General features: G+C 45.3%; 3 protein-coding genes across 8 annotated transcripts in view; 2 read left to right on the top strand and 1 right to left on the bottom strand.

Annotated features, from left to right (window-relative positions):
• Positions 1 to 5,452, bottom strand: part of KDM1B (lysine demethylase 1B) — a 28,332-nt gene extending 22,880 nt beyond the window's left edge. For 2 of the 3 annotated variants that reach the window (XM_056331696.1, XM_056331695.1), the window contains exons 1-4: positions 5,346 to 5,407; positions 5,146 to 5,209; positions 2,489 to 2,591; positions 1,533 to 1,657 (exon numbers count right to left, since the gene is read on the bottom strand). In XM_056331696.1, the coding sequence (XP_056187671.1) occupies positions 1,533 to 1,657; positions 2,489 to 2,578 (215 nt within the window). In that variant the 5' untranslated portion in view covers positions 2,579 to 2,591; positions 5,146 to 5,209; positions 5,346 to 5,407. Of the gene's footprint in view, positions 1 to 1,532; positions 1,658 to 2,488; positions 2,592 to 5,145; positions 5,210 to 5,345 lie in introns of all 3 variants that reach the window. The other variant, XM_056331697.1, reaches the window with a different exon arrangement.
• On the top strand, positions 4,163 to 16,998 carry TPMT (thiopurine S-methyltransferase). 4 transcript variants are annotated; one of them, XM_056331709.1, is made up of 9 exons: positions 4,163 to 4,301; positions 6,742 to 6,873; positions 7,621 to 7,713; positions 8,755 to 8,887; positions 9,373 to 9,425; positions 14,122 to 14,196; positions 14,924 to 15,009; positions 16,029 to 16,073; positions 16,864 to 16,998. In XM_056331709.1, the coding sequence occupies exons 2-9, from the start codon at positions 6,764 to 6,766 to the stop codon at positions 16,977 to 16,979; spliced, it is 711 nt and encodes a 236-aa protein (XP_056187684.1). In that variant the 5' UTR covers positions 4,163 to 4,301; positions 6,742 to 6,763; the 3' UTR covers positions 16,980 to 16,998. The 4 variants fall into 4 exon arrangements, with proteins under 4 accessions (XP_056187684.1, XP_056187682.1, XP_056187683.1 ...); XM_056331707.1 differs by lacking the exon at positions 4,163 to 4,301 and adding an exon at positions 5,342 to 5,472; XM_056331708.1 differs by lacking the exon at positions 4,163 to 4,301 and adding an exon at positions 5,424 to 5,482.
• A 356-nt stretch (positions 16,999 to 17,354) lies between these two features.
• Positions 17,355 to 21,570, top strand: NHLRC1 (NHL repeat containing E3 ubiquitin protein ligase 1). The gene is made up of 2 exons (XM_056331511.1): positions 17,355 to 17,436; positions 18,527 to 21,570. Exons 1-2 carry the CDS (start codon positions 17,355 to 17,357, stop codon positions 19,942 to 19,944), a joined length of 1,500 nt encoding a protein of 499 aa, XP_056187486.1. The 3' UTR covers positions 19,945 to 21,570.
• Positions 21,571 to 22,003: the final 433 nt, after the last annotated feature.

Raw genomic sequence — 22,003 nt, 5'->3', positions numbered from 1 at the left:
CCAGCAACCTCCCGCTAACAATGGTCAATGGAGCCTCTCTTCAGAACCCTTTAATCAGACGTTTCCTGAACATGAAATACATTCGCTTTTACAATACGTGCTGTAACACATTAAGTGTTTCGCTAATGTATAAGACGACAATGTCCCCCTCCACAGGAACTTACAGTTCCTTTACTTTGTTCCATTTTGTTCTGATATTAGTGCAAGGGTGGGAGGGATCATTTAAATCAGGATTTTTCCTGTATGTGTGATCAATTGATTCGTAAATCGTTACAATATCCCATCCCCAGAACAACTGACAAAACTATAAAGGCAAATCTGAACACAAAACAGATGTTGCCTGTATTTTTTCACGTGACCGACTTGGCTGCGATTTTAACCCAATGAGAGAAAACCCTGAGGAAGCAGTTACACATTCTGGACATTCATTCTTTATTACTCTCAGAAATATCCATTAGCAACGATAATATTCATCAGACAAAACAACCGCTCTTCACTTAGAAAACTCTCATTAAACTCACTGAAATGATTCAAGGTAAATGCACGAGGTAAAAAGCCTTGACCTAAGCCACTCACCAAAACAGCTAGCCATGAGATTATCTCATTTCAAATAATGTTGAAAATATGTACGGGGTGGGGGGAGGGGCGGAAATCAAAGCGTTAAAATAACAACTTAAAAAGATGACTAAGCAGTATCTATTGTTTCCTAACTAAATTATGTAGTATCACCAATGCTGATCTGTCAGATGCTTATTTCTTCTACAAGTCACTCACGCAACTGCCAAAACACTTGGATTTCCTATGAAAATACCCCCCTGCCACGGAAAAAAATCCACACAGATACCTAGATGAAGCATTGAATTATTTTGTATCACTGGAAAATAAATAAAAATAGGAAAATTCGTCTCAACTACCCAGGGAGGAATGCTGTATAATTACAGCCTGCCTACGGCATAATGAGGTCTAACGTGTTGCTTATTATAGACGCATCTTGCCAGAATCACGCGTTCAGTACCACCAGGGTCAGAACACAGGACTCGTGTGAGCACACAGAAAGCCACGAACAATGAAAAAACAAAGAGTTCAAATGACTGTCTCTCAAACCCTAAAACTGCAAGGTCAGAATCCCACTGCGGACTGCAAAGCACTCCAGCAAAGGAGTGATGAAGACTTTCTACAGTAAATGACAGTTTCATTTTCCATCTTGAAAGCAAGTTTAGCTGCCTCAGATTACACTAACACGCGCTCAGTTTCACAGAAGCAAGGCATGTTCCAGAAGACACCATGAACAACATAAATAAGCGTATTCTAAAGATATTCTATATCCGAATTAGCAACTTGCACAGTAGAAAGTTATCCACAACAAGAATAACTTGTGAAACTTTCCTGGCATTGTAAGACTCTTATTAGTACCTTTCAACTCTCCCTCTACACATAGAAATGAAGGGATTTTTCAGAATATAGCCAGGATCCTAAACTTCAGCGGCAAGTTTAGAGAAGTCCATGGAAAATGCAAACAGAAAGAATCAAACCTTTCAGCTGCACTGGCAAAGCAAACGGGACATGTTGCAGTGCATCCAGCTTTTTCACACTTTCTATATTTCTTCTCTGATGCTTCATCATCATCATCTGCTGCTTCAGCCGCTTTCTTCTTCACCTAATAAAGAATAGCTGAAATCTGATCGGGTATTACATAAATGCATTTTCTACAAAATAGCATTCAGACAGTTTTGCAGCTTGTGGGTTAAAAGGGCGCTAATGAAAATTTTTGTATCCATTGTGAAATAGCTGCAGCATGAAACAGCTGTCAAAATAGGTCAGTATTTCTACCAAAAACAAAACAAAAAAAATCCAAAAAAACCAAAACCAGTAAGGCTGGAAATATAATTTGAAGCTAAAAATGTCTTGCCTTAGACTAACCGATGCCACTGAAGAAATTATAAGCAAAGCTTCCAGTTTAAATTATATTTTAAGCTCCATCACATGCTAATGAGCCAAGCCTCATGCGTTCATTCTATTTCTCCTTCAGAAAATCTCTTCTTCACATACTTACTGATATTAATTAGCAGCAATCTTATCTGCACCTCACATAAAATACTAGGGTATCCTTGGGGCTTTTTTTAGACTCCAGATACAAAGCTGTACACCAAATGTCTCTTCTGGGCCTCAAAGGTGCCGCGTATTGTGGTGTTTTAAGCCTCCGTCTGGATAGATAGACAGCTTTGTCTGGCTGTACAGAAATCTGTGATAGTATTTTTAACACATCAAGTATTTACAAGTTATACTGAGAAATTATCTTCTCTGAATATTGTTCACAGACGAGACACTTTGCCTACTTATTCACAGAATTAACTAATTCTTCCTCTCTCTGGATAAGTGCTCCAAGTTCTAACTTACCCACAACGAAGCCTACTTTCTTTATAAACATCAACAGAAAATACAAAATACCAGAGTACGAACCCATGTGTTTTTAAATTATTATAAATACCTGTCTTCCAGAGCTCCTCAGAGGAAGGTTGTCTGGAGAGTGGTCTGAAGAACATGCCTTTTTTTTCGTTCGTACCCTTCCAGTTGACATTGTATTATTAGATCTACAAAAAAAGAGAGGCAGTAGTTAAAAAAAATTGAATTGCTTGACACTGTAGAGCTGTCTAATCACTTGGGCAGTACAGCCACTCGTAATGCTACTTTTGTCAAGAGTTACCTAGTTAAGAATCTGTATAGCTTGACTTCAGGAGCAAAATGAGAATGAGGCATTATAGGGAAGGAACAACGCTACTATTTTAAACTAAATTTGGAGTTAAGATTAGAGCCTTGAGTACATCTTGACAGGCAGTTCCAGATCAGCATACCCTGGATTTCAATAATCTGATTTGCGTCATGTGAAGACCTGGACCAGAATTTGCGCTGGCAAAGTGAACAGACATCAGATCATAACGCAAGCATTGAAATACCACTCAGTGTAAGGCTCATCCTGCTTACTGCTGATTTACTTACTGGTAGCAAAACATTCACACTGTAAAGCACTTTTCCAAACAGCAAACTGAAGAGATGTTTAATAGGAGGTAAACCATCAGTTCCAAGACTTGCACACCCTCCTATGAAAGTACATTAGAATTTAAAGACTAAACTGTAGTTGCATGGCAATTATAGGTGACTGGAATATTACAGACTTCGTCATTAAGCGTACTACAGGAAAAAATAAGAGGTTTATGCCATAAGAAAGCTCTATAGCCGTCTCTGACTACATCAGTGGGAACGCGGAAAAGACCAGTTTATCACGCAAGCTGGAAAGCACGGAGTGTGAGAAAGTATGCCACAGAAATATGAAAACAGATTTAAAATGGTATTATCAAAGGCATTCTTTTCACAGGGAGCAAAACACAAATAAAGAGAGCCTGGAGGAAGAATTTAATCTAAATGCATTCCACCACATACAGAAAGGAGGTGGAAATAAAATCCTTCAACTATGGCACTGTATCACCAATGTTATCTTGTAATAGGGATCAGCTTTTATTTATAGGGATCAGTTTGGTGTTTGGTTTTGTGGGGTTTTTTAAAATATATTTTAGACTTCTCAATTTAGAAATCTCAATTTCAGGCTGTATCTTCCTTGTTCAAGCTGACCGTGGTGGACGTGGTAGCAGTAGCTTCGTTCAGGAATTCTGCTAAAAGTAAAGCTAAGAGGAGGAGAGAATGGGTATTTTTACAAAGTTTCAAATTAGGCTGATGCAAATCAAGCAAATTAGTGCTTCCTTCTCCTCTGAAGACAGCAGAAATTGATTTGGCAGGGGAAGGGAAATCACATGATGATATCCACACAAGTGAAAAATCAGTTCAGACAACCCAATAAAAAAAATAATAATTTCTTTTTTGCATGCAACCCCCTTCCCCCCTGCAATTATAACTCATTAGAGGGAGAGAAAAAATAATTAAGTCAACCTTTATTACCTGGAAAAAAAGCATCACTCCACCATAACTTACCACTGTATGGGGGCGGATGAAGTTGGAGAGTAGAGAAAGGAAACCCACCCCAGTTTCATTTACATGAAATTTCCCTAACCTGCTGCGTTACACCCCAGGAAATGGTGGCTTCCCACCACCACCCAGAGCTTTCCTCCTGGATCAGCAGCACAACAGCATCGCTCTGTACCACCTTAGCTTCATCGTTCCTATGTTGCCATTACGGTCAGAGGCTACGAACCACCTCAGCACCGAGCAAGGCACCAGGCCGCCCATTTTGGCGAGCGCCAGGTGATCGCAGGCGGCAGCAGCTGCGTGGAGGCCCTTTACCCACCAAGGTAAAAAGGACAGGCTGCTGTTTCACTGCGTACAGGGGGTTAGAAAAAGAAAAGGTGGCCATTAGCGTTCGCTAAGAAGTTGGGTAAAATATTTAAGATGCAGGGAGACGTCCCGTTTCGAAAGGTGGAGGCCAGTCGTGCAGAATCACAAACATATTTTTGCTGTAAGCGTGACGGGTGGGGGAAGGGGGAGGTGGGGAGAAAGAGAGCAAAAAAGATCAGCTCGTGCACAGAAGTGCACGCCAGGCCAGTGCCTCCAGCGCAGTACACCCCTGCGCCCCACTTCCCCTCCCCAAAACCAACCCCCGCCCTAAAAACCCACAGCTTTTTAAAGAATATGCAAACGTTGCTGACTTGGTTTAGGTTTACGTGACTCTGCATCCTATAAATACTATCGGCTGAGAAAATAAGCACTTTAAACGGACAGGGAGAGAAACGCATAATGTGCTGTCACATCTGATAACGCTTCAGCCGTGGCCTCCGTCGGAAAGCTGGGGGGGTGGGGGGGGTGTTACCTCCTCAGCTGACAGCAAGTTTGTCTTTAGGGGAAAAAAATAACATATCTAAGAGAAAAAAAGAAAGGGCAGGGACACCCCGGGCCTGGTGGGGAGAGGGCGGCGAGCAGCCTGGCGGCGGGAGGGCACGAAGGGCGCCCGCCCCCCCTCCCCCTCAACGGGGCGCCCGCCCCTCACAGCCCCGGCGCGGGGCGGCGGCTGACAGCCGGTAACTGCCGCCCCGCCCGCGGCGCCCTGGCAGCGGCAGCGGAGTCCCGGGGAGGGGGGGGGAGTCCCGGGGGGAGGGTACCGGTGAGAGGGGGGGGGGCGGGGAGCTGCCTGGCACTCACCTCAGGGCCGGGTCACTGGGGGGCCGGAGACATCCACGCGTGTCCGCGCCGCCTCCTGCTACAGCTGCAGCGGGGGAGGGAAAGAGACGTGGGGAGGGAAAGAGACGTGGTGAGGGGAGAGGTGGCGACGGGGCAGCGCTCGCAGCCGCCCCGCCAGCCGCGGAGGGGGCTCCTGCAGCGGAGGGAAGGGGGTCACTCACCACCGCCATCCGCCGCCTCCCCCGGTACCGCGCCGCCCCAGCCCGCCTCCTCCTGCCGCCGCTTCCGCTTCTCCGCCGTGCGCAGCGGGGGGCGGAGACAGGCCTGGCCCGGCCCCGCCGCCCCCAGGTACCCGCCGGTGTGTGTCGGGGGAGGGGGGGGGATTGAGCGCCGGTGTGTGTCGGGGGGGGGGGGGGGGATTGAGCGCCGGTGTGTGTCGGGGGGGGGGGGGGATTGAGCGCCGGCGGACCCCTGCCCTGGGCCGCTTCTCGCCCCCGCGAGTCTGCGTGAGAGAGAGGGAACGGGGGGGCACCCGGGGCTGAGCCGGGGGGCATCTGGCCGCAGCCACCGGTTACCGCCCGGTTACCGCCGCGGCAGCGCGGCCGAGTCTGTCTGTGGGTCTGGGAGGTAAGAGCCAGTGGCCACCGAATTATCGTCTCTTCAGCTTGGCTCAATTTTTATTCGATTCTAGTAATTAAGAGCCAACAGTCGCCAAATTATCATCTCTTCAGCTCTGCTATATTTTTATTTGATTCTAGTAAGTAAGAACCAAGAGCCACTGAATTATTATCTCCTCAGCTCTGCTAATTTTTATTCAGTTCTAGTAAGTAAGAGCCAATAGTCACCAAGTTATCATCCCTTCAGCTCTGATAAATTTTTATTCGATTCTGTTAAGAGCCAATAGTGGCCAAATTATCATCTCTTCAGCTCTGCTATATTTTTGTTTGATTCTAAAAAGTAAGACCCAGTAATCACCAAATTATCATCTCCGCGGCTGTGCTAAATTTTTATTTGACTCTAGTAAGTAAGAGCCAATAGTCACCAAAGTATTATCTTTTCAGCTCTGCTGAATTTTTATTTCATTCTAGTAAGAGCCAGTGGTCGCCAAAATATCAGCTCTTCTGCTCTGCTAGATTTTTATTTGCTTCTAGTAAGTAAGAACCAAGAGTCACTGAATTATCTCTTCAGCTCTGCTAAATTTTTATCCGATTCTAGTAAGTGCCAATAGTCGCCAAAGCATCGTCTCTTCAGCTCTACTGTATTTTTATTTGATTCTAAAAAGTAGGAGCCAACAATCACCAAATTATCTCCTCAGCTGTTCTAAACTTTATTTTATTCTAGTTAAGAGCCACTAGTCACCAAAGTATCATCTTTTCAGCTCTGCTAAATTTTTATTTGATTCTAGGAAGTGACAATCAATAGTCGCTGAATTGTCATCTCCTCAGCTGTGCTAAATTTTTATTTGATTCTAGTAAATAAGAGCCGGTAGTCACCAAATTATCATCTCAGCTGTACTAAATTTTTATTTGATTCTTGGAAGAGTCGGTTCCAGACCATTCGTTGGGTGGGGGTAATTTTTCTCTCCGTTTTTTGGATGTTTCGTGGGTTTTTTTGCAGCTGCTGGCACTCCCTGGGGACAATGGATGGCTCGGATATTGGAGCACAGAGGGACAGAGTGGTGACCGAGGAGGAATGGCTGCAAAAATGGGAAATGGGGAACATCGGGTTTCACAAGGAGCAAGGACATCCGTACGTGACTTTACTACTCAGAGCTGTGTACAGATGTCAGATGAGTGACTTAGTCAAGAAACTCTTAATCGAAAATTGAGCGTTTACAAAAGGAGAATGATTTTATGCAGGCACAGCTTGATACTAAAATAAATACGCCTATTTTTGTGGCCTACATCTGTCAAAAAAGGGCAGAGAAAAAGAAAGGCTTGAAGTGATTTTTGATCTTTTACTCTTGAATCGGGTTTTAAATTGCAAAGCTTGTGTAGTTTCGCTAAAAATCTGAAATTTTCCGATGCAGAAGCTCGGTGCTGCTGCTGCTAAGTTATGAAACTGGGGCCTAAAACACGCTGAGGGCACCGGAGCACTGGGACCTAAGGGAGCAAACGGGATCATACAGCCTTTCAGTCAATGAAACTTGAATTTAGGACCTTTGTAGTGATTTGATTGATATGAAGGTTCAATAATCGTTTTGTTTAAGCTTCGTGGCCATCCTAGAGCTGGGTTGGTTTTTTGTGTACTTGAAGAGATAAAACAGAAAATGGAACAAACAGAAATGCATTCGTTTCTAACAGAAATTAAATATACTTTCGAAGTACGTGGAAGGTGAACGGATATTTTTTTTTATGTTTTTACTTCTAATGGTATGAAGCAGGTTGAGCTAAGCACCTGGAATTCATGTACTACCTGGTGTATGTAGCACTTGGCTTTTAATGTGCGGGCACAGATACTTGTGGTGCTGAGTAAAGCACGTCTGTCTCTTTGCAGGCTCTTCCAGAAGTACCTGGATGTTCTTTTAAATGGCAGGAGTGGACTGAGGATATTTTTCCCACTTTGTGGTAAAGCGGTAGAGATGAAATGGTAAAGCACAGATTATGAGAGCAAAAATCTTATTTGATGTGGGGAGGGAGGGAGGGAGAGGGGGAATTCCCAGCCTTATGTTGGCCAATGGAAATCTGCCGCATCTGGCTGGTAGGAGAGCGCGTCACCGGAGCCTGAAGGCAGGAGGAAGTTTGGTTTCATTTCCTGGATATTCGTACAGTAGCATAAATGGGATGGATAAGGACTAACCTGAAAGTCCTCCTGATTGTCCCAAGTTCAGCCTAGGGAGTGCTCAGTCTATGAGGGACAGTGTGACTGAAGCTGTGCCCTTACCCCTGCTGCTTTTGGCAGGGGTGGGGGGGGGGTAGGGGGGACGGTGATGCCAGCTTAAATTGCCTGCAATGAGGTTGGTTGTGCCAGAGCGTGTTTTCAAAGGTCTGCATTGTGTGTCACACTGGGAACTGAAATGATTTGGGTTAAATATAACTTCCTATTTTCTAAGTTTATTATTTATTTTCTGGGGGTGGGTAGGCCAGGGTTTTCTCTTGATGGGAGGGGATGCAAACCAAAAAACACTGCCTGAGCTGCATCCTCAAGGAGTCAAGTTTGTCCCAGTTATCAGGTTTTATCGTGATAGCTGCTGCCTAGGCTGACTGCAGGCTGTGTGGGCTGCTGCAGCACCCCGGCTGTGGCTGCAAGCCGCAGAGGCAGCTGGGCAGGCAGCGTGCCCCAGCCACTGCAGTTCAGAGCAAACCATGTTTCTGTGAGCTGAAATGGATGTCATCTGTGACATCACCTTTGTTTTCATCGAGTGCATGGAAGTAAATGAATAATCCATTGGATCTTAAGTCAAGCCTGTAAGTGCGCATCAGCTGTGTGGCGAATGGTGCTAATTTAAGCTCAGATCATAGGGGAGAAGTGTGCAATAAAATGTGAACGCTCCAGAAAGGATTAGACATAGCAGTGCATCCGAAAACCAGGGTTTCCCTAAGGAATAACTGCTGCATGGGAGATAGGTGTTTGGTAATGGCCCAACTGTGGGCTTCGCATAAATGTGGCACCTCTCTCTGCTGTGTGCAGGCTGGTGGACATGGGACACAGCGTTGTTGGTGTGGAAGTCAGTGAGCAAGCGCTGAAGGAATTTTTTTCAGACTATGGACTGCCTTATTGTGAGCAGCCAGTCCCAGAGATTTCGGGAGCAAAAAAGCTGCAGGTACGTTTCCTGCATTGTGGAATGATCTGGTGTGGTTAATCATGCAATTACTGGGCATCACTGAGCAAACAAGTCATTGTGCTTTTATGCCTCTGTCTTACTGGTAGTCATTCACCTCACCTGAAGAGGTCTGAAAGGAGGCTCCGAGTTGTAATTTTGGACTGAGAAGTTCTTCTTCTGAGTTTATTACTTTGGCCGCCTTTTCTTACGACATTGAAGCACCTGAATGTAAAGTAAACGTATTTTAATATTGGACAGTTGCATGCCTTGATAGATCAGAGCCTCTCCAGAAGGAATCAGGAGAGGTACCTCAGTAAATTAAAACTTAAAAAGTTTCTCACAGTTTTTTCCCTATTACACCAAAGTGTATATTTTAAAATAGTATATGTGGATATTTTAAGCTATGAAATATAAATGTACACTTATAAATGCATATTTAAAGGTAGTTTGCTGATAAGTATTGTTTCCTTTGCTTTTTGTTGTAGAGTACCTGTGGTAACATTTCTCTCTACTGCTGCAGTATTTATGACTTGTCCAGGTAGGAATATACAGTGTGTTTCACAACTCTCTATGATGAAACATCTATTGATACATGTCATGATACTGTCACATTACTTTATTTGAATCAGCCTTAAAGATTTGGGACAGGTCCTCTCAAGAAAACTCTCACTAACTTGTATAAGAAATGTAAATTTTGTCTCCAACAAAAATTGACTCTTGTTGACCACTAGATAAAGGTGCCAACTAATGTAAATGGGCTTCTTGTTCTAAGCCGCCCTGTGAAAGTTACAGAAAAATGTGTTTGCTTTTACAGTAAAAACAAATTGCCTTTAACATTACTGATGGATTCTACAAAGCAAAACCCTAGCACAATCACTTACTTAGAGCAGCCTGGTAAAAGTGAAGAGAATATACCTAGAGGTGTCATCTTAGTCAGCTTTTCCTTTAACTGAGTTCTAAATGTATTTTTCCCCCAACCGTTGATTAACGTATGCATAGATAAGCTGTACCCACTGATTATATGTATCTATTGCTTTACTTAACGTACTTTGTGACTGCATAATATATTGTCAAACACTGACTCTGCAAGTGTCTTGACAAATGTGGCTTGGCTTACGAATGTCTTGTGAAGGCTTTTTAGTGAAAAAAATTCCTTATTTTGTAGTTAAGACTTAAGAGAAAATGCAAAATACTTTATTAATAGTCTGCACTACTGACTCCTGGAAAGTGTTTCAACCCATTTTGCTCTGTGGCCTCAAGTGTCACTTCTCAGATTTTGTGGTGGCTCTGCACTGACCTTCCGCCCAAGTGCAGCCAGTGGAGGAATTTTGAAAATTACAAAGTTGTTCAGAGACTACAGGAGGACTTAGTCTTCTGTGCTAGGGGCTGGAGAGAGTCCTCTGCCTTGGACAGTAAGGCACCCGGCATCTTTATTTGCGCAGAGTAGTTTCCTAGTGGTGTTAGCAACAGGCATATTTAAATCTGTCCTAAAACATCCTCGGACCTAGACTGGTGCTAGGGTGGCTGGAGACTGGAGGGCATCCAAGAAGGTGGTGTTGTTTCTGGGTTTGTAATGTATCTTGTAGGAAACTGAAGGTGTCCAGAGTCCTGCTCTGTAGTTCCCTCCTCTTACTCAGATACGATTTTGCCTAGATTATAAGGTTTTGGTGAAGTTTTCTGTTTCTTTGCTTTTCTTACATATGACTATCAGGAACAAGGATACAAGGATTTGTTCCGTGGCTGTTCAGTAAGAAGAAGGAAGTCAAGTGTTAATGTTTATTTGGACGGGCTTTTTAGAGAGATTACATACATGGGCATAATAGGTAGTTTAGGGTACCAGAACATGTTGTTTATGGTATCATCTCCTCCCCCCTGCCCCCATCTGCATAAACTGGGGAAAAAAAAAATATCTGTTACTACGATCAAAAGTCTTTTAGACAATAGAGCATTGCTAAGACTTCTGCTGGTGCAGCTGACTCCAGTTGATTTGAATAGTGTGTATATAATTAGTGCTGCAAAGTGAGTGCCTTGGAACAGGTGGACTGGATATGAATGTGACTTTGTAGGTACTGCCTGGCTTCTTCCCCACCTTGCCCCTGAAGTGTAGCTACAGCTGTGTAGATCCCTATAAATCCTTACTGTGAGCTGACAAGTTGCCCAGGGATTGCTTAAGCTTCTTATCAGCAATTTTTAAAAAATTCGGTTCTAAGTTTTGTACCAAGTGGCATGGTGAAACCTGTAACTTCAATCATAACATGGTGGAATAATGTTAAGAAATAAACCAAAAATAGGTAATTAATTACCCGTTCGGTGCATTTGACTAGGTCCAGTACATGGTTCATCATCCACAAAATAAACTGGCAACTACACGTTCTGGATGGATGGTTCTGTACTGGGTGCAGAAGCGGTGAGAGTATGAACTGCATTCCCTGAAGCAGTCAGCAGATACCTGTGACTAGAAAAATGCACACACTCTTCTAGTTTCTATGTAGAGATGATTTGATTAATTACCCAGTAATTAAACTTACTTCTCTCTTGCCGAGGCTGGCCTGCTAACCAATCCTTTTGATCTCCATTAGCCCAGCATTCATTAGAGGAGAACTCAGATGTGCTCCTGACCTTTGTCAGAACAAGACATTTCAAAGATCTTGCTAGTTAAAGAGTAACAGGAATTACTGCTCTTTGTGGGAACTCTGGGACATATGTAAAATGGTTATATTACACAACCATTGTACCTCCTAATACAATTATGGCTGCAAGACTTTAAAAAAAAAAATTAAAAATTGCATTAAGTGGAACTATTTAACATATACAGAGATAGAAATTCACAACTTTTGCTGCTTAAATCCAGTGGGACTGCTGCAGATATGTGAATTTCTGCTTTAAGTGTTAATTTTTATTAGTTCTAGTATTATCTAGACTGTGATCTCTTGTGCCACATAGCATATAAACACATAGCAGGAGATGATGTAGGGCTAAAAGATTGGGCAGTGATACAGTGAAAGGTGCATCCAAGCGGAGCACTTCCTAACACCTTAGCTACATCCTGACTCTACGTCAGGATGAAAAAGAGCTGTTGTACCTTTTTTGACCTTTTCCTCAAGGCTTGGTTCTCCTCAGAAGGAAATTGGAGGTACAGATGGGCAGGGAACACCCAGATGCTCGTGAGGTCCCGAGATCTGGGCAACCGGGAGACCCTGCAGGACTGGGGGAAGGCCACAGCATGAAGCTGCCTGCAGCCTGTGATGTCTGTAGGCCCTGATGAAATCAGTGGGGAGTAAAATACAAGAAATGCCTGTATGGAGCCACTGCCACCTTTCCAGTTAGACCAGATCAAAGCTGGGGAAAAAAAAAAGTGCAGAAAACTTCAGGGGCTTGCCTAAGGCTGTGCAGCAGACTCAGCTATGCACAGAGAATAGCCTTCAAGCCTCAGAAGGTCAAGTTTGTCACCTGCCTCACTAGACTTTTTGTCCCCCTCATGCCCATTGCACGTTTAACTGTCTCTTTAAAATCCTCCTTTCATTTAAGAGGCTGGTTATTTAAATTAGATGCTTAGTCTTGGCAAACTATAAAAGTCAGGACTTAAAACTGTTATCGTGTCTCATCACAGTAGAGTGGGAAATCCAGGATCAGCTTCTAGGCTAGATGCCAGAGACTTAGCAATACCATTTCATTGAAGTGAGCAGGGAAAAGTTTGTCGTGGTTTAACCCCAGCTGGCAACTAAGCACCACAGAGCCCCCCTTCCCCACTCCCCACCCCAGTGGGATGTCAGGGACAATAAGAAGGGTAAAAGTGAGAAAAGAAACTTGTGGGCTGAGATAAAAACAGTTCAATAATTAAAAAGAAATTAAAAAAAAATAATTAAGGAACTCCCCCCCCCCCAGCCAACAACCAAAGAGACAGGAAAATTAAGCCCAAGAAAGACAAGTGATGCAGATGAACACAATTGCCCACCACCAACTGACCGATGCCCAGCCAGTCCCCAAGCAGTGGCTCCCCTCCCAACCTTCCGCCCAGTTTTATTGCTGAGCATGATGTCATATGGTCTAGAATATTCCTTTGGTTACTTGGGGTCAGCCATCCCAACTGTGTTCCCTCCCAGCTTCTTGTGTCCCCCCAGCCTGCTCACTGGTGGGGTGGGGTGAGGAGCAGGAAAGGCCTTGGCTCTGTGTAAGCCCTGCTCAGCAGTAACTACAACACCCCTGTGTTATCAACACTGTTTTCAGCACAAACCCAGAATGTAGCCCCATACAAGCTACTGGGAGGACATGTAACTCTACCCCAGCCAAAACCAGCACAGCAGTGAAGAAAGAGGTGGTGCAATAGGACTCTGACACCCTCCCGTCAGGCAGAAAGGTGTTGCACAATTCCATACTACATTTTTCCTCACTAAGTAAACTTATTTCAGACAATCTTTAAAATTACACCGTTTAAATTATGACTACCTTGTGCTCTAAGCTTCTATTTTGATAATTACCAGAACCAACACTCTTCCTTTCCCCCCAAACGTCCTCATCTTTGGCATCACCCTGGCTGCTCTTACTACCCATCAATAAAGGCACATCCCAATGGCCTTGGCCGTTTGCAGGTTCTAGGTGGTCACTGAAGCCAGCTGCCAGCATATACAGGAGGAAGAATAATGTCTGTGGTGGTGTTAGACTGCAGCAAGCAGCAAAGTAACTTAGCTTTCCCCACATCAAACAAATTGCAAGCTGAAGCTAACTACCCTGGGCACGTAGCTGCGAATTGAGGTGTCTAGAAGTACTGGGTGTGCTGAGTTCAGCAATAGTGAAGCAACGAGGCACCTTCCTTAACCTACATTTGAAATTGTGCGTGGGTTTAGAAGGTGGTCAAGAGCTATGGACGTGCTGAGTGCGTGTTAGTGCTGCTTCAAGGGTTGCAGCAGGCTATGATCGCCAAAACCACAGGCTTGTAGCCCAAATGCTTTTAAGCGACTTTCCTTCCTCCCTGTCTTCTCTCAGCACCCCCTAATGATGGGGAAATGCTGAGCAATTCCAGCACCTCTTTGCTGTTGCAGCAGGGCCGTGTACCAGGGGGGTTTCTTGGGTTCCAGATTGTATTGGTTTAGATCATGCAAATGCCAGACAGGAACAAAAAGGTGGTGGGGAACCTGCACAGCTGGCTGGAGAATCCTTGTGACTTCACAGAAGTATCTGAATGAAGATTAAGGTGCCTTTTGGTATTTTTAAGCTTTTTTTTCCTCTCCCTGTAGCTCAATACTTGGCAAGTTTGATGGGGTTTGGGATAGAGGAGCTTTAGTAGCTGTGAATCCATGCGACAGACAACGGTTAGTAAGTTTGCTTTGTTATTATCTTCTTAATGTATGCAGTGACATGTTTTTCCTCCTGCCATTTGTCAGTGAGTCCTCTTTCATTCAAAGAACTGACCTACACAAGTTCTTCTCTACCACAAGCATCAGCTGCAGTCGCAGAATGCTCTGCTCTAGATTTGTGAGCTTCTTTCAGGAAGCCACCCTGCCTCATGGTGGGAAAATATGTGGTTTGTTCCAACCCAGCAGAAGCAGAGCTGCAAGCCTCATCTGAATTTTTTATTTCCTTTTGACCCCACCTGCTTCTCCTCTCTTTGTTCTCTTTCCCCTCACTTCCCTTTATTCCATTTTTTCATTTTTGCCTATAGCCAAGCCACATGTAGTTTGACCCTACCCCCAGGATTTTTGAATTCGATACATAATCTTGAATTCACAATAATTTAAAAAGGTCAGTCCTGTGTCGTGGACTGTATTCTAGACTGTGGCAGATGAATACTGTTTTGTCTGTTAGTTTTGAGATGAATATGCAAAAAGAGATAAATGCTTGTTTATGAGGAGTAAACAGTAACCTTTGTTTTATGTGTAGCATGAATTTCATGCTCATGAAATTCCAAGCTTTGCTTTGTTTCTGTGCAGTTCAGTTCAAGTTGCCTCTGCATAGAAATACACGTTACCTCTTTTGTTGAGTATTTCGAATGCTACGCTTGAATGTTTGTACAGTTCCAAAATAATAACTTTCTTTTAGCTATGTCAGTTTGATGATCAGCCTAATGGAGAAAAATTCTTCTTACCTCCTTGTTACGGTTTCATACGATCCAAACAAACACAAAGGTGAGAACTTCACACTGTTCATGTTTTGATTTTGCATGCTTTAATACAAATTGTATATAGATGTGGCAGATATATTGGTATCTTCCCCAGGTTTTTTGTCAGCAGAGCTTTGTTAGCTGATCACACCAATACAACTGTGTGTTACAAATTTTAGATGTTGACCAAGCTTGAGACTAACTTTGCATTCTCGCTAGCATTTGGGCATGCTAAGGGTAAGCGGAGGATGGACATGGTATATTAAGAATGAAATGAAACCAAAAGTGTGGCTGTGGCAATGAAGCTGGAAGAGCGAATGCTTAGAGTAACATCCTGTCTGGCCCGGGGAGCTTGAAGAGAACACTGGCTTTGCTCTGTTTACCCAGGATTTGCAACCCAGCGTGTTGCCCATCTTGTGCCTCTCCCAGCCGCTGCCACGGTCTGCATATGCTTGGAAGAAGGGAAATTCTGTGAAATCATAAAGTGTTTTTTCCTTTTATAACTGTTATTACATACTGAGGTCTGAGGTCTTTTAAAAAAAATTTTTGTGTGTGTGTGTTAATTACTAACTCCCAAAAGAAAGAGATTTCTTGCTGCTTTTGGGCTCTTTAGCATATTTGTCCCTGAAAAAATAGGTCTTGTTGTCATAAGCAGCAATAGTTTAAGTCATTGCTCTCCCTTTCACATTATTCAGCTTTTAGCTTTAATTATGCCATGTGGTATAATGAGACTGTAGGCCAGATTCACACAGCACGCTGCAAGCGGTTGTATCCACAGCACGTCCATGACTTCAGACAATGTGGCTACCCTGGCTGCAGCCTGGAGATGCTGCTGTGGCAACACGTGAAGCTGTCTGGTGGCCCATCAAAGTGCCACCAGTTCTTGGACATGGCGTTTTCTGGTTCTTGCAGGTGGTGCTGCACCCTGGGGCCCGATTGCAGGCCAGGTGCTGTGAGTGATGGCGCTGGCTCTCCTGCTGCAGCGTAAATGTTTGTCCCCTTTCCGTGTCTTCTCTTTGATTAGCTTCATCCATTTTCTTTCAGGTCCACCATTTTATGTTCCTGAATCTGAAATTAAAAGCTTGTTTGGTAAGTAATAGTTCAGCTAACCCTTAGGAATTTTTTCCAAAATACATAAACGTGTTTATGTGCTTCTGCCTCACCATGTGACAAGTGATAGTTGTTTGCTTTTTATCTAAGGGGTGGAGTCATGGAAATATTACAGGGAAAATAAATCTCATTTAGCCACAGGGATCTTGCTGTCCAGGAAGATTCTCAGCTCTTCAGAAGATATGACTAAAACCCAAGGGACAGACAGTGTCTCTCCTCCTCTTGGCATCTTTTAATTCTCCCAGGATTCATACTGCATTCACGGATCTTGTAGCCGCAATCTTAGTCCTGTTTGACCATTTTGTGTCTCTGCACCTCATCACCAGCTACCCTGGCTTTAATATAAGGCCTTTGCATACCAGTGCTACAGTTGTTTCTGCTGTAGTTTTGTAGCCAAAGAAAAGTAACATGCCATGCAGAGAAAATGCTAAATGTATAATTCAAATCCATCAAAACAATGAAATTTGGAATTATGGTGGGAATTTAATTTTAAAAGTTCCTCCTGATATGCTTTGATATTGCACCTCTTTGAAATTCACAGCTCTCTGAGACCCCTGCAGTGCCTGTATACAGCGAGTCATGGGCATGAGCAGGAGCATCCCAACATGAAAGACACATAGTTTTCCCCTGTGCATTTGTGTCACTGCATTAGGGATTGTGAAGAAATATGTGGATGTGGATAAGATTTTATTACTTTTTTTGCCCTTGACAGTTTGCATTTTTCAGTGACTGATCATTCAGTAATTTGTTACTCTTTCCTCCTTTTCAGGCAACCACTGTGAAATTAAGTGTCTTGAAAAAGTCGATGATTTCTCAGACAGACACAGACAATGGGGACTAGATTATTTTCTGGAGGTGCTGTATGTATTGAAGTTTGTAGCCTGATTAAAATTAATTGAAATAACTTGCCTCCCATCTCGCTTTTATTTTTATCTCATCTTTCAAATTGAGGCATATTTTGGGGCACTCTTAAAGCAGGCTTCAGTGTAGGGAAAAATGCCTCTGGAACATTTTTGTCCATTTTGCTTACCAAGTCAGTTCTCCTATCTAATGGCCTTCACCGTCTTGAGATGCACATTGCTTTTCTGGAACACCATGCAGAAAGAAGCGTTTTTAAGGTCTTATCTTTTTCTTCCATATCAATTCAAATCATCAGGGCTTGGAAAAAGAAAGGTGCCCGTTCCTTTTCAGCCGATGTCAGTCGATGCTGTCTGCCCGGCGCTCCGCAGGTTGGCCCCATCGGCTGGCAGCCCCGGAGCAATGGCAGCTGCTGTTCAGAGTGTTTCCTGCGACACGGGCCTTGCGCCAGGCTGGGCAGCTGGGCGAGGGAGGCGGGAAGCTGGTGCAAGTCACTTGTCTCCATCCCCATTAGTCGTGAGTACAAGTCAAGTGACAAGCTGGCAGCAAGCGGGCAGGAACGCTCCGCAGCAGCTGCCTGGGGGGAACTACCATCGAGCAGGAAGGAAGCAAACCAGATGACAATATAGGAGGGAGCATGGGGAGAAAATGTCCCTGTGGTTGCTTGTGAGTGTGCTGCTCCCTCCCTCAAGAGCACAGCTATGAGCAGGCAAACCAGCACTGGGCTTGTAGGGCGAGAGGGTTCAGGGGAAGCCTGCGGAGCTGCTGTGTGTTCATCCGGACACAAACGTTTCTTTGTGGGTTTTAGAATCATTTAGGTTGGAAAGGACCTTTCAGCTCATCAAGTCCAACTGTTAACCCAGCACTGCCAAGGCCACCACTAAACCACATCCCTAAGCATCACATCTGTGTGTTTTTCAAACGCTTCCAGGGACGGTGACTCCATCACCTCCCCGGGCAGCCTGTTCCAGTGCTTGACCACCCTTTCAGGGAAGAAATTTTTCCTAATATCGCTCTTGTATGGATACTACTGCAATTTTTAAAAATTAGAAAATTATGAGCTCTCAAAACCCTCTCTTGCCGTGACCTTTTCTTGGCAGCTATTAAAAAATGCTGGGAAGGCACAATTGCCATATAGTGTATCGTAACTCACCAAGACCAGAAGGTAAGGAAAAGCCGTGGGGCTTTTCAGAGTGTTGCAGCCCTTGAGTTGCAGGTGGGTCTGATGATTTTAGCACAGCAGGTCCCATGCTACACCCTGTTGCAAGTCTCAATATTGCTTGTAGCAACTGGTGCTTCAAGATCAGTTGACGGAAGGCTGTAGCCGGCGGGCCGGTGCAAGCTTCTGTTTGTGTATATTTTCACTCCTGGCCGGGACTGCAGCCATGAGGTTCGAGCACCTCCACCCTCTGTGTGCATACCGTACAGTTACTCTGAGGATACTCTGCAGATACACGCAGCCTGACGAGCACCTGCTATCCATGCACTTTACAAGGTGTGCTATGTCCCTTTGAGAAAAGCGGCCGCTAGTGATCGGCGGAAACACGTTCACTGCCTTTCTTAAAGCTTCCCAGGACAGCAAGAGGCATCTTGGGGAAGTGCGAGCGGCTCCGTACCGCGCTGCGGGCTGACATCGCCGTGGACCGGCGCGGCGGCGGCCGAGGCCTGGCGGGACCCGGGGCGGCCTCAGCGGGGCGGGCGGGGCGGCCTCCAGCTCCCGCAGCACCGCAGCTCGCCCGCAGGGGGCGCCCGGCCGCCCCCGCCGCCGCCCGCCTTCCCTCGGCGGCCGCCGGCCTCCCGCAGCCCGGCCGCGGCGGGGATGGCGGCGGAGGACGAGGCGGAGCTGAGCCTGCTGGAGTGCCGGGTGTGCTTCGAGCGGTACGGCCCCGGCGGGCAGCGGCGGCCGCGGAACCTGCCCTGCGGGCACGTCCTCTGCCGGGGCTGCGTCGAGGCCCTGAGCGGCCCCGAGCGGCGGCGGCTGGAGTGCCCTTTCTGCCGGCGGGCCTGCGGCCCCGCCGAGACCAGCGACTGCCTGCCGCTGCTGCAGCTGCTGGAGCTGCTCGGCCCCGCCGCCCGCGGCCCCTCGGCCCTGGGCTGCGGCCCCTCGGCCCCGGGCGGCGGCGGCAGGGCCGGGCCGGCCCCCGCGGGGCTCGGGCTGCGGCTGGCGCTGGGGGGCTGGGGGTCACTGGTGAACCCCACCGGCGTGGCGGCCTGCCGGCGGTCGGGGCGCCTGGCAGTGGCACACGATGGCAAGAAGAGGATCCACGTCTTTGGGCCGAGCGGATCCTGCCTGCAGCGGTTCGGGGAGCGGGGGGACGCGGGCAACGATATCAAGTACCCACTTGATGTGACCATCACGTTGGATGGGCATGTGGTGGTCACCGATGGCGGGGACTGCTCTGTGAAGGCCTTTGATTTTGAGGGAAGGGGGGTCCTGGCTGTCCGGGAAGGTTTCTGTTTACCCTGGGGCTTGGATGCCACCCCTGAGAGTGATATAATCCTGACGGACTCGGAGGCAGGCGCGCTGTACCGCTTGACGGCCGACTTCAAGACGGGGAAATTAAAGAAGTGCCATATGATCCGGTCTCAGCTCATCAGCCCGAGAGGGGTCGCGGTCTCCCAGACCTCGGGTGCTATCGTGGTCATAGAGCATCTGAAAGCTCAAGGACCGAACAGCAGCAGCACCCGAGTGAAGATATTCAGTGCGGAGATGGATCTCATCAGTCAGATGGACAGCTTTGGTCTGAACCTTGTTTTCCCCTCCAAAATATATACTACAGCTGTGGCCTTTGATAAAGAGGGTCGAGTTATAGTAACCGATATCTGTAGCCAAGCGGTAATATGCTTAGGGAAACCTGAGGAGTTTCCCACCTTTAACCCTTTAATTAGCCATGGGCTTTCTTATCCTGTAGGACTGGCTTACATGGCAAACAATTCCCTCGTCGTTTTAGACAGCGGTGATCATTCAATAAAAATATATAGCTCCATCTGATTGGGCTTAGATGCTTACTGCTACAAGTTCAAGCTGCTTTTGGCCATAAAGGACGCAAAGTTCTGGTGTTAGTTGGCATGTAGGGAGGAGGCGTTGTCCGGGCTTTACTTTAGGTGGTACTGCCCTCTGACCAGCGCGCTGTGCTTCCTGCAAAGCTTGCATCGAATCTCTTGCCTGTCTGCAGGAGAAGACTTGGCCGTTGCAGGCTGTAGTCAGCAATGAATCAAACAAATAATTTGGCATTTTAAAACTTCCATACCTTGACAACTAAACGTTTTTGGTACGTTTTGACAAAGACATCTGGAATGGAGTAATCAGAGACCGCCACCTGGGACAGGAAGGGTTGCATCGTTTTTTCACTTTCCCAGCACGTAGTTTTCATTATTCCTCGTTAAGCATAGATACAGTCATGAGGGTGACAGTTTCTGTTTCCACAATTTCTGCAAGAAAAAAGAGACTGGCTTAACGAAATGATTGGAGAAATGGAAGCTTCAGTTCAAGGTTGCCTGCATCTGGCTAAGATCATTGCAATGGAGGAGCTACCACTGCTGAGTGAGTTACGTGAACTGGTGCTCAAAGCCTATTTTTCCCGTACTGGGGAAATGTGCTTCTGGAAGCACTCTTCTCTGTACTAGTTTATTCCCACCTTTATTAGAGTTGTACTGGAGCACTTGGATCTTCCTGCATAATGCACGAGTCGGTGTCTACCTGGGGATAATTTGGTGTGTGGTTACCAGCATGGGCAGCTTTCCCTAAAAGCCCCTTCAAGTATTTGTGTTTATATCACAAGTACTTAACGCCAATATAAAATTGAGTTGGCTGTGCTGCTAACACAGCTATGCTTGGGAGGTTTCCAGTACTGCCTCTGTCTTGTCATTAATATGGTACTTTTGTGCCCCAAACTCCAAGATTCAACTGAAAATTGAAATGTTGGTGAGAAGTAATAGGGAAAGGGGGACGTAAGCCTCATTTTTTTTCCTATAGCTTCCAAATGAGTTTTTGTTGATTGTGAATACACAGCACATTTAGATCAGTTATATTTTTTGCAGACAGTTTCACTGTGGACATGACTTCTCTTGCCTTATTACACAATGGAAATTAAGGTATCTCTACCATGTGTGTGTGTGTGTGTGTGTATGAATTATTTTGAGAAGGATTTAACACCCCCACTAGAAGTCACTGCGGCATTTTTAGGCATTTACCTGCTGCTAAAACGATTGCTTAAGTGATTCAGCATTAAAAGGAATTTAGATGTAAATGCTGTCTGAGGTAGTGACAAGTAGATTAAAATGGCATAAAACCTTTGGGGTCATTTATTTTGTTTGGTCACTGAAATCATTACTACTAACTCACATAATTTGAAATTCACAGGTGATCTTTCTATCAGTAAACTTTCAATCTGGCTTTTGGTCTGACTTCAGGGCATTTAATAACTGCATGTATTGCTGCGCCGGTGATTTACCAAATGCTTACTTTAAACTGGCCCAGTTTAGCCCTCTAATTCAGAAAATGTATTAATCTGTCTTATGTTAACATGTATATAAACAAACAAATTATCAAATGTGGCTGTTTGTAAAGGTTAATTGAACAGTGACCTGCCAATAAAGTGTGATTTGCTTACTCCTATGTTGAATGATTTAGTGAACACTACTCATACCTTATTATCATGGGTTTCTCTGTTACAATCCGATTTCTCTGTTGCAGTTGCCCTGCAGGTGGTTTCTTTTTTTATTTGGAAATACCCCACTAAAGTTCTTGTAGGGTCATTTGTTGCTATTGAAAATAGACGGATCTGCAAATTTGGTCTTTTTGAGCTTTCTCTACTGCCAGGCCACACAGTAAGTGCCTTTGGTCAGACCAGAATTACTCCTTGTGTTGTACACCGCTCCTTACAGTAGGAGGTGTACAGCCCTGAGCAGGAGCCCTCTTGAGCAGGCAGGAAGGAAATTTGCTCAGAGAAGCAGCCCCCTGGATTATATATTCCTTTCTAGGTGCCAAGGAGATGTCTGTCTTTGAGGGATATAAAAACAGTTAGATAACACTTCCTTTGGGGACTGCT

Source organism: Falco biarmicus, chromosome 3 (assembly GCF_023638135.1).
Source record: "Falco biarmicus isolate bFalBia1 chromosome 3, bFalBia1.pri, whole genome shotgun sequence".
Lineage (NCBI taxonomy): Eukaryota > Metazoa > Chordata > Aves > Falconiformes > Falconidae > Falco > Falco biarmicus.
This window is presented reverse-complemented; position numbering and strand designations above follow the sequence as displayed.

What these genes read in the sequence shown, in the direction of transcription:
- TPMT (XM_056331709.1), top strand. Translation starts at nt 6,764, where the DNA reads ATGGATGGCTCGGATATTGGAGCACAGAGGGACAGAGTGGTGACCGAG. An exon ending in CGATCCAAACAAACACAAAG is followed by an intron (nt 15,010 to 16,028) that starts GTGAGAACTTCA and finishes ATTTTCTTTCAG; the next exon opens with GTCCACCATTTTATGTTCCT. An exon ending in TGAAATTAAAAGCTTGTTTG is followed by an intron (nt 16,074 to 16,863) that starts GTAAGTAATAGT and finishes CCTCCTTTTCAG; the next exon opens with GCAACCACTGTGAAATTAAG.
- NHLRC1 (XM_056331511.1), top strand. Translation starts at nt 17,355, where the DNA reads ATGGCAGCTGCTGTTCAGAGTGTTTCCTGCGACACGGGCCTTGCGCCA. An exon ending in GCGAGGGAGGCGGGAAGCTG is followed by an intron (nt 17,437 to 18,526) that starts GTGCAAGTCACT and finishes AAAGCTTCCCAG; the next exon opens with GACAGCAAGAGGCATCTTGG.